General features: G+C 40.1%; 2 protein-coding genes across 5 annotated transcripts in view; one reads left to right on the plus strand and one right to left on the minus strand.

Moving 5' to 3' along the window:
* LOC135514181 (pappalysin-2-like) overlaps positions 1–5797 on the plus strand; it is an 88111-nt gene extending 82314 nt beyond the window's left edge. Inside the window, exons 22-23 of the mRNA XM_064937467.1 lie at positions 3500–3598; positions 5294–5797. Coding sequence (XP_064793539.1) covers positions 3500–3598; positions 5294–5401 — 207 coding nt within the window. The 3' untranslated portion in view covers positions 5402–5797. The remainder of the gene's footprint in view (positions 1–3499; positions 3599–5293) is intronic.
* Positions 5798–7594: 1797 nt separating this feature from the next.
* Positions 7595–13488, minus strand: part of LOC135514189 (astrotactin-1-like) — a 278864-nt gene continuing 272970 nt past the window's right edge. For all 4 annotated transcript variants that reach the window (XM_064937505.1, XM_064937488.1, XM_064937496.1 and 1 more), the window contains exon 23: positions 7595–9603. In XM_064937505.1, coding sequence (XP_064793577.1) covers positions 9366–9603 — 238 coding nt within the window. In that variant the 3' untranslated portion in view covers positions 7595–9365. The remainder of the gene's footprint in view (positions 9604–13488) is intronic.

A 13488-nucleotide genomic window follows, 5' to 3' on the forward strand; every position in this document is an offset into this window, starting at 1 on the left:
CAAGGTTCTGAGGAAAAGTCGGCCGTTCTTCCAAAGTCTGCATGTGGAGACATGGTACCATAAACACCTTCAAACTTGGTACATTACACTGACACTGTAATCCAGCAGACCCTAGAGTTCCAAGTATGTTTTAAGAGGGGGTACTGTTAAATTTACTGACAGTTTACACAGGGCCCTGTGCCTTGTTATGAAGTGGGGAGCAATCCCTCTGCCTTATTTCCCAGATTCCTGGAGCAGTCCTTGGAAGTTCAATCCATCAGTGTGTTCTACGACCCCTTATCACCTTTTCATTCCATTAATGGCAGCTTTATCAAATGAAAAACAGAATGACTCACAAGTGGAAAAGTTATGCCTCTCACTCACATTATTGAGAACATTTGGGTGAGAAGAAACGTGGGTGAAATTGTTGATAAAAATTGGCATTTGGACGAGTAAAATCTGTTAAAAATATTTTGGCAGGGGATATTTACAAGCATACATGTCTGCTTTGAAAATATTTTTTGTGGAAAGCATGGGTGTTCATACTGTTGATGTTACAGTATATTTTATTTTCCTGCTTTACACCAAAGGAGGTCAAGTAATGATTTTAGATACTTTTAGGCCAAGGTCTCTTATGATTTAAATAGTCTAACTTTTGATTGTACTTATTTAACCAATGTAAGGGTCATGTTAAAGATACATTACAAATAGCCCAATAGCAAGCCAAAACATATAGTACTTTATCATGTTTAGCAGTTGTGCTACATTATGTAACTTGCACTGCATGAACAAAAGTATGTGGACACCGGCTCGTCGAACATCTCATTACAAAATCATGGGCATTAATATTGAGTTGGACCCCCTTTGCTGTTACAACATCATCCACTGTTCTGGGAAAGCTTTCCACTGGATGTTGGAACATTGCTGCTGGGACTTGCTTCCATTCAGCCACAAGAGCATTAGTGAGGTCGGGCACTGATATTGGGCGATTAGTACTGGCTCGCAGTTGGCATTCCAATTCATCCTAAAGGTGTTTGATGGTTAAGGCTAGGGCTTTGTGTGGGCCAGTCAAGTTCTTCCACACTGATCTCAACAAACCATTTCTGTATAAACCTTGCTTTGTGCACGGGGGCATTGTCATGCTGAAACAGGAAAGGGCCTTGTATGTATGCTGTCATGTTAAGATTCCCTTCACTGGAACTAAGGCGCATAGCCTGAACAATGAGAAATGACCCCAGACCCTTATTTCTTCTCCACCAATCCTTACAGTTGGCACTATGCATTAGGGCATGTAGCGTTCTCCTGGTATCTGCCAAACCCAGATTTGTCCATCGGACTGCCAGATAGTGAAGCTCCCGACTAACAGTTATTGTGCTGACGTTGCTTTCAGAGGCAATTTGGAACTCGGTAGTGAGTGTTGCTACCAAGGACAGACAATTTTTACGCGCTTCAGCACTTGGCGGTCCCATTCTGTGAGCTTGTGTGGACTACCACTTTGCGGTTGAGCTGTTGTTTCTCCTAGACGTATCCACTTTACAATAAGAGAACTTACAGTCGACTGAAGGCAGCTCTAGCAGGGTAGACATGTGACTAACTGTATTACGTTTCTGGGAAGACCCAGATGTTGACAGTGTCGAAGTATCAAAAGTTTATTACTAGAACAGGGGGCAGGCAAAACGACAGGTCAAGGGCAGAGGTCAGTATTCCAGATCAGAGTCCAAAAGGTACAAAGCAGCAGGCAGTCTTGGGGTCAGGGCAGGCTGAAGTTAATAATCCAGGGTGGTGTGACAAGGTACAAAAGGTGCAGGCAGGCTCAGGGTCAGGGCAGGTAGAAAGGTCAAAACCGGGAAAACTACAAATCAGGAACTAGAAACAGAGAGGAGCAAAGGAAAACTCTAGTAGGCTTGACGAACAAAACGAACTGGCAACAGACAAGCAGACAACACAGGTATAAATACACTGGGGATACTGGGGAAGATGGACGAAACCTGGAGGGGGGTGGAGACAAGCAAAAAGACAGGTGAAACAGATCAAGGTGTGACAAACTGAATTGTTGGAAAGGTGGCATCTTATGATGGGGCCACGTTGAAAGCCAATGAGCTCTTCAGTAAGGCCATGCTACTGCCAATGTTTGTCTATGGAGATTGCATGGCTGTGTGCTATATTTTATACACCTGTCAGCAATGGGTAGAATAATAGTGAAGACATAAAAACTCTGAAATAACACATATGGAATTATGTAGTATCCAAAAAAGTGTTAAACAAATACATTTTATATTTGAGTTTCTTCAAAGTAGCCACCCTTTGCCTTGATGACAGCTTAGCACACTCTTGGCATTCTCCCAACCAGCTTTATGAGGTAGTCACCTGGAATGCATTTCAAATAACAGGTGTGCCTTGTTAAACGTTTGAGCCAAACAGTTGTGTTGTGACGAGGTAGGGGTGGTATATATATATACATATATATATATATATATACCTTTTTCCTCTTTTTTTTATTTCTTTGCTTTCAGGCCCATGGGTAAAGGATGGTATGGGGAGGATTTTCTCTGGTTGCTGGAAGGAGGGGTGGGTGTTGGAGGGTGACTGACGAGCAACCGTACAGTAATTGCTAGCAGGAGTGGAAAGGGGTGGGAAACAGGGTTTCCTGGGTGGGGGGTTGGATGGAGACATGTTGGCTGGGTGGGGTTGGGGGAATGAGCTCAGAGGTGGAGGCCCACCTCTTTTTTGTTTTGTTTTCCTGTTTACACTGATTTTATAATGTATAATGAAACTCTGTATGTATTTCTTTCTGTTTCTTTTCTTCTTTCGAGGGGCAGCCTACAGGTACAGGTTTTATAAACTTATAATTTGAAATGGATAATGTACCTGTAACAAAAATGTAGCCACAAAAAAAAAGGAATGACATTTACTGTAACGGGTGGACAAAAATGCCTACCTAAAAGCCACACCTCCAATCTTCTGATAGGCTGCCACCTTTACAATATATTATTAAAAAGGTTCGAAATGTAACCTCCCAAAAGGTTCTTCTAGGGTCTTTTACTTCTTAGAGTAGGCCTATACTGTGAGATGGATTCAGGTATAACCTGGAGCCTTTGAAAGGGCTCCATCAGCCCAGGGAAAACCAAAAGTATCTTTGGCAGTCACCTCTTATTTTCTCACTTTTGGCACAATAACTTCAAGTTTAAGTTGAAGACTTTCATTATGACGCCTTACTTTTTTTTATGTAGCATAAATTTGCCAATTTTATGCCGTTGCAGAGTTTGACAGAACTTACCAAAATCCTGCAAAAAATGGTTGAAGGCCCTGTCTCATATGCAAAATATTTAGTTCCAGCTCTGAGAGGTCAGGTATCATCTCTTTACTAGTTGTTAATTAATTAAAGGAAAAGTCAATGGTATCCACTCTTGGTGCTTTTGTATTTGGGTGTTGACGTCTGCAAATAGGAAGTTGCAACGATGATAATGATGATCACATCTTGCGGATACTACCTTTTAATAAGTGTTTCCTTTTTTTCCAGCCCTTTGGGGGAGATGGTTGGTGTGACACCATCAACAACAGGGCCTACTGCGAGTATGATGGAGGGGACTGCTGTCCATCCACCCTCTCAACCAGAAAGGTACATTCACCCCCATACACCTCCTTAAATTACCTGCTTTTTTTCTATGCTTCCATATGAGTCAGTCTACTGCAGTGGCCATGTTTTTCTCCCACATACCTGCTACTTTGCCTACTGTATATGCATACTGCCTATTCATTCCTGAGAGTCCGCTGCAGCCAGCTAACTGGAGGTCATTCGACTCTCTCATGTCCGTACCTATGACTCATGGTGGTAGCGCGGCTACTGCCGGTTCCCCCTTGAATGAGTAAGCTAAGCAATGGAGTGCCTGTCATAAATAAATCGCCTGCTAAATAGTATTTTATGAGGGGAAGGCCAGGTGTCTGTGGTCTTCTGTAACTGTAAAACACCAGTTAAACTATCAAGCTCTGAGAAAGTGAAATAAACCGTGAGCGACAGCATCCTGCCACTGTGGGTCCAGTGGAACTGTGGAGCACTGGTGTTTATGCAGCCCATGGAAACTCTTCTGGCCTCCTGGGCACTTTGATTTGTAGAGTCTGGTTTTGGGTCCAAAGTCCGAGCTGGCAGCAGACTTGGACAGTAGACTAGAAGACGACTCAGTCCACTCGCTTCCAGTTTAAGCACAAACATGTCAATCTGTGTTTACAAAGGCAGCACCATTTTAATATTTGTTCCACTAATTGGTCTTTTGACCAATAAGATCAGCTCTGATAAAGATCTGATGTGAAAATATCTGATGTGATTGGTCAAATGCGGCCTAATAAGTTCGATAAGCCACAGTGTGTTCTACATTTTTGTACAGTGCAAATCTTTCATTCAATTAATTCTTAAATAATTCTTAAATTGACATGACTTGTCTCTGAAACATATATTATTCCATTTTCAAAAGAGTTTATTGAAGTTGTGATAAACATTGGATAGCAACTACTCTAAACTGCATACAAAACAGTCAAATTATTGGCTTTTGTTTGACGCAAGCAGGAAAAACATCCAGTCTCTGTTGTTCAGAAGTCATTAGAACAAAGCAAAGGCAGCAGGGTATGGCTTTGTCCCAAATTACACCCTATTCCCTACATATTGCAATATATAATTTGGCTCACCACAGCCTCCATCAATGAACCAACATTAGGCTTAGGAGACACTTTGTTGCCAAACAAACATACTTTTAATGGGATCTGATTTTCTCTTCTTGACCTTCTGGAACAGTTGCTAAGTCTTCAATAAAACTATTACTTCCATTAATCATCAATGAAATCCAAGGTAGGCTAGCCTCTGCATTAACCTAGCTTAGTTCACATTTCTTGCAACAGAATGCTTTGCAGGGCATCTGAGTTTATTTTGCAACCTGTGGGGATGGCCTGCGTCCTAGACAAGACTTGGCAACCTATTGTTGATTCTTAACATGTGTTCATCCGTTCACCACTGTGGTGTATTCCCTCCCCCACTCAAGGTTTCTCACTGTTAAGTCCACGGTGAACTATTTGACATCACTCCCTTTATTCATCTCTTGGGAGACATTTGTTTGTCTTTGAAATTGTGAAGAAATAAAAAAGTGTGTAGAGCTCAAATATATAATATCATGCAATACTATTAATGGCATAGATTATTGCATTGTTAAACGTCTGCTATTACCTTGCAGATGTGTTGATTCAATTGGAGAAATGACCCCTGGTTGTGATTTTATTGTCACTTGAGATTTGTTTCTAATCTCCTGGTTACTTGACTGATTGACAGGTCATTCAGTTTGGGGCCGACTGTGATCAGGATGAATGCACTTGCCGTGATCCAAATGCAGAGGAGAACAAGAGCAAAGCCAAATACTTGGAAGCAGGACTGCTATGAACGATGGAACGGGATAGGCCAAGGCTGGCTCACAATGAAACAACAAGATGAACTTCACCCCTGGTCATTATGTATTTCCAGTTTGTTTTCCTATTAGAGAGCAATGGAGGCTATCTCTTTTAACCCAAAATAAAAACAGTGTTTCAAGATTGTAGCTTTTAGGATTTCAACACAATAAATAATCTGTAAGAACGACTAACTTTTATAGAATAATATATTTGGGAAATGTCTAATGTCGCATGTAGATGTAGTTACGGAAGTCTACATTATTTCAACATCATATCACATAATACACATGTAAGCATATCATAGGTACCTAACTTAACACTTTATGCTAAGAGAGTTGTAAGATGTAGCAGTTTTCTCAAGAAATATTCTTAACAAATATTATACCTAAGTGTCATCTTGTTCTGTGTGATACTATACTGTATATTTTACTCTTGATATTGAATAAACTGTAACTTTGTCAGATGCTGATTTGATCTAACTTGTTTGTTTTTGGGTCTCCACACTCCCCTGAACATAAGGGAAACACATACAGTATCTCTTGCCCGTAAGAATATACACTGAAAAACATGCAACAATTTCAAATCAAATCAAACTTTATTTGTCACCAAATACAGTAGGTTTAGACCTTACCGTGAAATGCTTACTTACAAGCCCTTAACCAACAACGTAGTTCAAGAAAGAGTTAAGAAAATGTACCAAATAAACAAAGCTATAAGGAAAAAACATTGCAATATATTAATTAGACCCTAATCTATGGATTTCACGTGACTGGAAATACAGATATGCATCTGTTGGTCACATATAACTTTTTTTAAAAGTAGGGACATGGATCAGAAAACCAGTCAGTGTATGGTGTGACAGCCATTTGCCTCATGCAGTGTGACACATCTCCTTTGCATAAAGTTGATCTGACTGTTGATTGAGGCCTATGGAATGTTGTCCCGAAGTTGCTGCATATTGGCAGGAACTGGAACACGATGTCGTAAATGTCGATCCAGAGCATCCCAAACATGCTCAATGGGTGACATGTCTGGTGAGTATGCAGGCCATGGAAGAACTGGGACATTTTCAGTTTACAGGAATTGTGTACAGATCCTTGCAACAAGGGGCCATGAATTATCATGCTGAAACATGAGATGATGGTGGTGGAGGAATGGCACGACAATGGGCCTCAGGATCTCATCACGGTATCTCTAAATTCAAATTACCATGGATAAAATGCAATTGTTTTTGATATCTGTAGCTTATGCCTGCCCATACCATAACCTCACTTCCATCATGGGGCACTCGGTTTATAACATTGACATCAGCAAACCACTCGCCCACATGACGCCATACACACTGTCTGCTATCTGGGGTGGCAGGTTAGACTAGTGTTTAGAGTGTTGGACTAGTAACCGGAAGGTTGCAAGTTCAAACCCCCGAGCTGACAAGGTACAAATCTGTCATTCTGCAGGCAGTTAACCCACTGTTCCTAGGCCGTCATTGAAAATAAGAATTTGTTCTTAACTGACTTGCCTAGTTAAATAAATAAAAAATATCTGTCCTATACAGTTGAAACTAGGATTCATCCATAAAGAGCACACTTCTCCAGTGTGCCAATAGCCATCGAAGGTGAGCATTTGCCCACTGAAGTTGGTTATGACGTCAAACTGCAGTCAGGTCAAAACCCTAGTGAGGATGAGATGGTTTCTGACACTTTGTGTAGAAATTCTTTGGTTGTGCAAACCGACTGTTTCAGCAGCTGTACGGATGGCTTGTTTCAGACCATAACGCAGGTGAAGTCAGATGTGGAGGTCCTGGGCTGCCGTGGTTACACATGCTCTGAAGTTGTGAGGCATGCTGCCAAATTCTCTAAAATGACGATGGAGGCGGGTTATGGTAGAGAAATTAACATTCAATTCTCTGGCAACAGCTCTAGTGGATGTTCCTGCAGTCAGCATGCTAATTGCACTCTCCCTCAAAACTTCTGTGGTATTGTATTGTGTGACAAAACTGCACATTTAAGAGTGGCCTTTTATTGTCCCCAGGATCATGCGGTTTAATAAGCTTCTTGATATGCCACACCTGTCATAGGTGGATGGGATTACCAGGTGGATGGGATTATTTTGGCAAAGGAGAAATGCTTCACTAACAGGGATTAAACACATTTGTGCACAAAATTTGAGAGAATCTTTTTTTGCGTATGGATCATTTCTGGGATCTTTTATTTCAGCTCATGAAACATGGGACCAACACTTTACATGTTGCATTTACATGTCTTTAGGCATTGTAATTTTGTTTATACCATCATGTGTGAGGCTCTACAATCCATAAGAAACATTCCCATCAGTTTTACATTGACTTGAGTTAACTGACTAAAAAGGAACAAGGCCTAGAAGTGGTGACTGATAAGGTAACTTTTTTTCCAGAATGTCCAACAATCCACATTTGCTAATATATTCTTTATTATTTTTTGAAATAGCAAAGATCAAAGTGAAAAAGGGAACATTAGATTATCCACATAAACTACTATATCTAACATGCAGATTTTTGTTGTTTTCATCAGCTTATGTTGTGTATGGTAACAATTCTGAATCACTTCTGATGGATAATTGATTTTGTTAAGCATTTTTATCTGTCCATTTTTCTAATCCACTTCACTGTATTGAATAAACAAACCTCTCCAAAATGAATATACATATAACAACTATACATAATGAATGCTCTCACCTCTCGTGCAAATTTCACAAAAAGAAACAAACCAATGTCTTTCTCATAATGCAAGATATCCTTACAGCTGATGTCCACTGTTATCAATGTTATAATACAAATCATGTGTAATACAATATTTACAGAAGCAAACCACTGTTCTGTGCTGTTATTTAATGCATTGGTGAACCTATGAAAATATCTACAAGCATTGGTTTTCAAGTCTATGTTAAGGGGACAACTACTGCATTAAGGAATGTGTTAGGAGCCCCAAAAAATGTATTCAAGAAAACAGTCAGTATTTGGTTGATATTAATTGCAAGTGTGTGCTGCTTTGAAATGCTATTGTAGTAAATGTATGAACAATTATTATAATACAAGAAAGGTATCAAACACTGGCATGTTAGTTGAGTTTGTGTTTTTACAGTATCAACAACACCTGTTGCACATGTATATTCTTAAGACACATACAGTATGATAGGATTAGATCTATAAACATACTACAGATAAACAATATAAAACATTGATTTTCTGTTATATTTCATTTTGTAATAGAAATACTGATTCAAAGATAGCCATTTGATTTCAGAATAATTAGGAATTTATTGATGTAGCAAATACTGTCATTTGGGTTTGGCAACTTTAAACATTTAAGGCTCTATCAGTCTGTAAAGCTGAAGCATTACGCAATAGAATGTAAAGATAATTTCCAATATGCAGCGTTTACCATGAATGCAGTCTACGCTAAAGCAGGAACAACGCCTTTAAATTACAATCACTCTGTAAAGCTGTACTTCCGCAATACGGATTCAATAGAGCCCTTAGAGACTAAAACCAAGTCAAACTGTACATGAACTCCCAAACTTCTGAAATTTACCACAAATTCATATACTGCCTATCTCCATACATGTACAACAGCTTAAATATGAATTTATACTTGAATACTACATTCAACATGTTAAATAACTGAATCTTCGCCATCATAATATATACATTTTGCGGATGGGATTGTTGGTGCAACTTCCAAATTTCCCAAAAATTCATGAAAAGTGCTGTCTAAATGCAGTAAAGCATTACTGTTATACCTTGCTCTAGTAATTGTTGAAATAAACCCTATTTGCTTCTCAAATACACCCTACCTTGAAATCAGGTTCCTATAACTGTAAATATGGGTTAGAACATACAATATTTGAAAAGCAGACATGACGATAACCCCAAAAGCACACTTCCAACTCCTCAAGAACCATTATTTGTTGTGTGATGTTCAACGTTCTTTGGGCTCCCCATAATCATTGTACATGACTGGCAGGTTCTGTTCGTCGCAGGCCTTTCGCACATCCTGGCCCAGGTCCACCCAGTTGAGACCAAAGGCCTTGGTGTCTGTGTAGCGGCAGGACAGGTACTTGAGGGACATCCTGCGCAGGCCAATCTTGGGCTCCTGGAGAAGACCCCTGCACCAGCCACTCAGGTCATCCAGCTGGGAGAGAATCAGACCAGCTTTCCTGCAAAGGAACACATCAAGGCACTACTCAGCAAACACACACTACCTTCAAATCAGGTTCCTTTAATGGTAAATAAGGCTTAAAAAATAAATGCTTTCCTGCAAAGGAACACAACACAACACTCCTCAGCAAACAACTTATGTAGTATTGAATGGAAGGCTATGGTCCATTGCACCTGCCACAGTGATCCACAGTATAGACATGACATGTACAGGTGTCTATAACATGGATAACTATTGGTAATCATGACATATGGATTCTTAAACTAACTGCCCAGGGTTGCCAGATTTCTATGAAATATGACCTATAATTACTTACAGTATCACATTTAAGTAAGTATTCAGACCCTTTACTGAGTACTTTGTTGAAGCACTTTTGGCAGTGATTACAGCCTCAAGCCTTCTTGGGTATGATGCTGCAAGCTTATACACCTGTATTTGGGGAGTTTCTCTCATTATGCTCTGCAGATCCTCTCAAGGTCTGTCAGGTTGGATGGGGAGCGTTGCTGCACAGCTATTTTCAGGTCTCTCCAGAGATGTTTGATCTGGTTCAAGTCCAGGCTTTGGCTGGGCCACTCAAGAAGATTCAGAAACTTGCTCCGAAGCCACTCCTGCGTTGTCTTGACTGTGTGCTTTGGGTCGTTGTCTTGTCGGAAGGTGAACCTTCATCCCAGTCTGAGGTCCTGAGCCCTCTGGAGCAGGTTTTCATCAAGGATCTCTCTGTACTTTGCGCCGTTCATCTTTCGACCATGACTAGTCTCCCAGTCCTTGCCATTGAAAAACATCCCCACAGCATTAAGCTGTTACCACCATGCTTCACCGTAGGGATGGTGCAAGGTTTCCTCCAGATGTGACGCTTGGCATTCAGACCAAAGAGTTTCAGGGTTTCATCAGACCAGAGAATCTTGTTTATCATGGTGCCTTTGGCCAAGCGGGCTGTCATGTGCCATTTACTGAGGAGTGGCTTCCGTCTGGCCACTCTACCATAAAGCCCTGATTGGTGGAGTGCTGCAAAGATATTTTTCCGTCTGGAAGGTTCTCCCATTCACCACAGAGGAACTCTGGAGCTCTGTCAGAGTGACCATTGGGTTGTTGGTCAACGCCCTGACCAAGGTCCTTCTCCCCCGATTGCTCAGGTTGGTCAGGCGGCCAGCTCTAGGAAGATTCTTGGTGGTTTCAAACTTCTTCCATTTAAGAATGGAGGCCACTATGTTCTTGGGGATATTCAATGGTGCAGACATTTTTTGGTACCCTTCCCCAGATCATTGCCTCGACACAATTTTGTCTCTGAGCTCTACGGACAATTTCTTCGTCCTCATGGCTTGGTTTTTGTTCTGACATACACTGTCAACTGTGGGACCATATATAGACAGGTGTGTGCCTTTCTAAATCATGTCCAATCAATTGAATTTACCACAGGTGGACTCCAATAAAGTTGTAGAAACATCAAGGATGATCAATGGAAACAGAATGCACTTGAGCTCAATTTTGAGTCTCATAGCAAAGGGTCTGAATACTTATGTAAATAAGGTATGTTTTATTTTATTTTTAATAAATTTGCCAACATTTATAAAAATCTGTTTTTGCTTTGTCATTATGTCATTATGGGGTATTGTGTGTAGATTGATGAGGAAATCGTTTTATTTAATCCATTGTGGAATAAGGCTGTAACGAAGCAAAATGTGGAAAAAGTCCAGGGTTCTGCATACTTTCTGAAGGCACTGTAGACAAGGCCTTCACACAAAATAAAATGTCTTAATGCCCTCTCAAATCTGTTGATCTCGATTTCCTGTAGAATCTTGCTCAAAAGTACAAGAAGAAAAAGTAAGATTGATGGAAATACTTAATACATAAAATATGGACCTCTGTCTGGATTGAGGTAAGATTTTAGTATTTGGTGTTCTCACCTTAAATGAGAACATTGGATAGTCAAACGTTGGATAGAGCGGTTCACTCATAAATCACACGTTGCGGTGGCCTCACCATTGTGTTTACACTACATCATAATACGACAGACTCTAAACCCACCTCTTCCCTTCAGAAGACTGGACATGAGGTGGAATAAATCATTCTTAGGTCAATACTTGACTGTTATTCATCCATTTCATAACCTGTACATGGTCTACCCATGTTCAGATAGTGATGACGTTGAAAGTGATGAAGCTGTCTCCAGGATAAGTGGCTAACAGAAACAGCAACTGATGGAAAGAGTGCCTGATTCCTCAGACATGGCTTCACCTCACTCATTGGCCAAACCAGGACCACCAAATTGTAATGTAAAGAGTGAGACGTTTTTGTCGACCCACAATACATTTTTGTTATTAATTTAAAAAAAAACATTTTAATAATGTCATCCCTCCCAACTCCTACATTCAAAGCATTCCTAAGATTATGTTCCACAGAATCCAATGTTTTCAGACATACCTCTTAACTTGCTAATCATTGTTTTGTTGTTAGACCAGGCACAAGGTGCAATGAGGACAGCTTCTTCATGTGCTTTAAGTGTCAGAAGGTGAGACTTTCCAAACAAGGACACTATCACTGTTTCATGAACATACTGTAATGGAGTGTCATGTTTCCAGGTATTTGCATTCAATAGGTGAAAGCTGTGCTTGTAATGTTAAGCATCCTCATATTTTAGATTTTGTATTCCAAACTAGGGGCCAGCTTTTTATTACATACACCAGATAGGTGCATTGAAATGTGTTGTTTTACAGGGTTACATAGAAGTACGGCACCCCGTGAGCAAAATAAGTGTCTTGCTCAAGGGTACATCGACAGATTTTTCATATTGTCGGCTCAGACATTCGAACCAGCAAACTTTTGGTTACTGGCCCAACGGTCTAACTGCTAGGCTACTGTATCTGCCGCCCTGAATACTGGATACGCAGTTCGTTTACATAGAGAAACTAAGCAACATCCCATTTGCAGATGATAGTCAAATAGGGCAGAACAACAGCTTAAATACTCACAACGTATTATCTGCAGAGAACTCTTGATTAAAGAATATAAATGGTAACTTAACGATGTCAAAATTTAAAGACATATTAATTCATAAAATAATCGGTATCTGTGTAGTAGAGGTGCTGTCATTTATATAATTTTTCTAAATGTATTTATGTTTCTAATATCTTGCCACATTTCAGTGGTTTAAGGAATTTAGATGTTTATTTGCTTAAAACAAAAATCTTGCGGTTTGTTATGCTTTAATTTTTCAAGAAAAGGTTTTGGGCTCCAAATAGCAACGGTTGTCACCATAAATCCCAGCATGTATAGAAGTGGAAAATGGCCTCACATTTCCAGGGTACATTTTGGAGCTCTCCCACTCTGCCAGGGCCCCTATTTCAAATCTCCTTGACTCCATTGCTTTTCACTGGTCGGAGAGGAAACAATCAGCTGCATTCCTCAGACAGCCAGTCACAGAGACCAGGGATTGGTTCAAAAGAGCATCAATGATGCTAGGAAACCACCACTATGATGAGTCTGTCTCTGTGTTACACGTTGTTATACAATCCGATATGTTTATTGTCCATGTACATGGAAATTCAATATGAATGCACGCAATTTCATGTCTTGCATGCAAGTAAACTGTTGGACTTTCATGGTACAGTACATGTATTGTTGTCCATAACTAACAACCAGATATGGAATATATTTGTAGGTAGGACAGTCCAGTCCTCATCTGCAAATGGAGATAATGGAAGAGTAACTGTGGTAGAATAATGTCTGAGGAAAATGCCTATATCTTCTAAACAGTCTTGATTAAATTAGACCCTTTTTAACCAAAAAATGTTAAATCACAAAAACATGAGCTCCACTTATCATGTCATCAACAGAAATCCAACCATAACAATACTTAGCATCGCAGGAAATTGCCTGATTAGGA

Source organism: Oncorhynchus masou, chromosome 3, assembly GCF_036934945.1.
Source record: "Oncorhynchus masou masou isolate Uvic2021 chromosome 3, UVic_Omas_1.1, whole genome shotgun sequence".
Classification (NCBI taxonomy): Eukaryota; Metazoa; Chordata; class Actinopteri; order Salmoniformes; family Salmonidae; genus Oncorhynchus; species Oncorhynchus masou.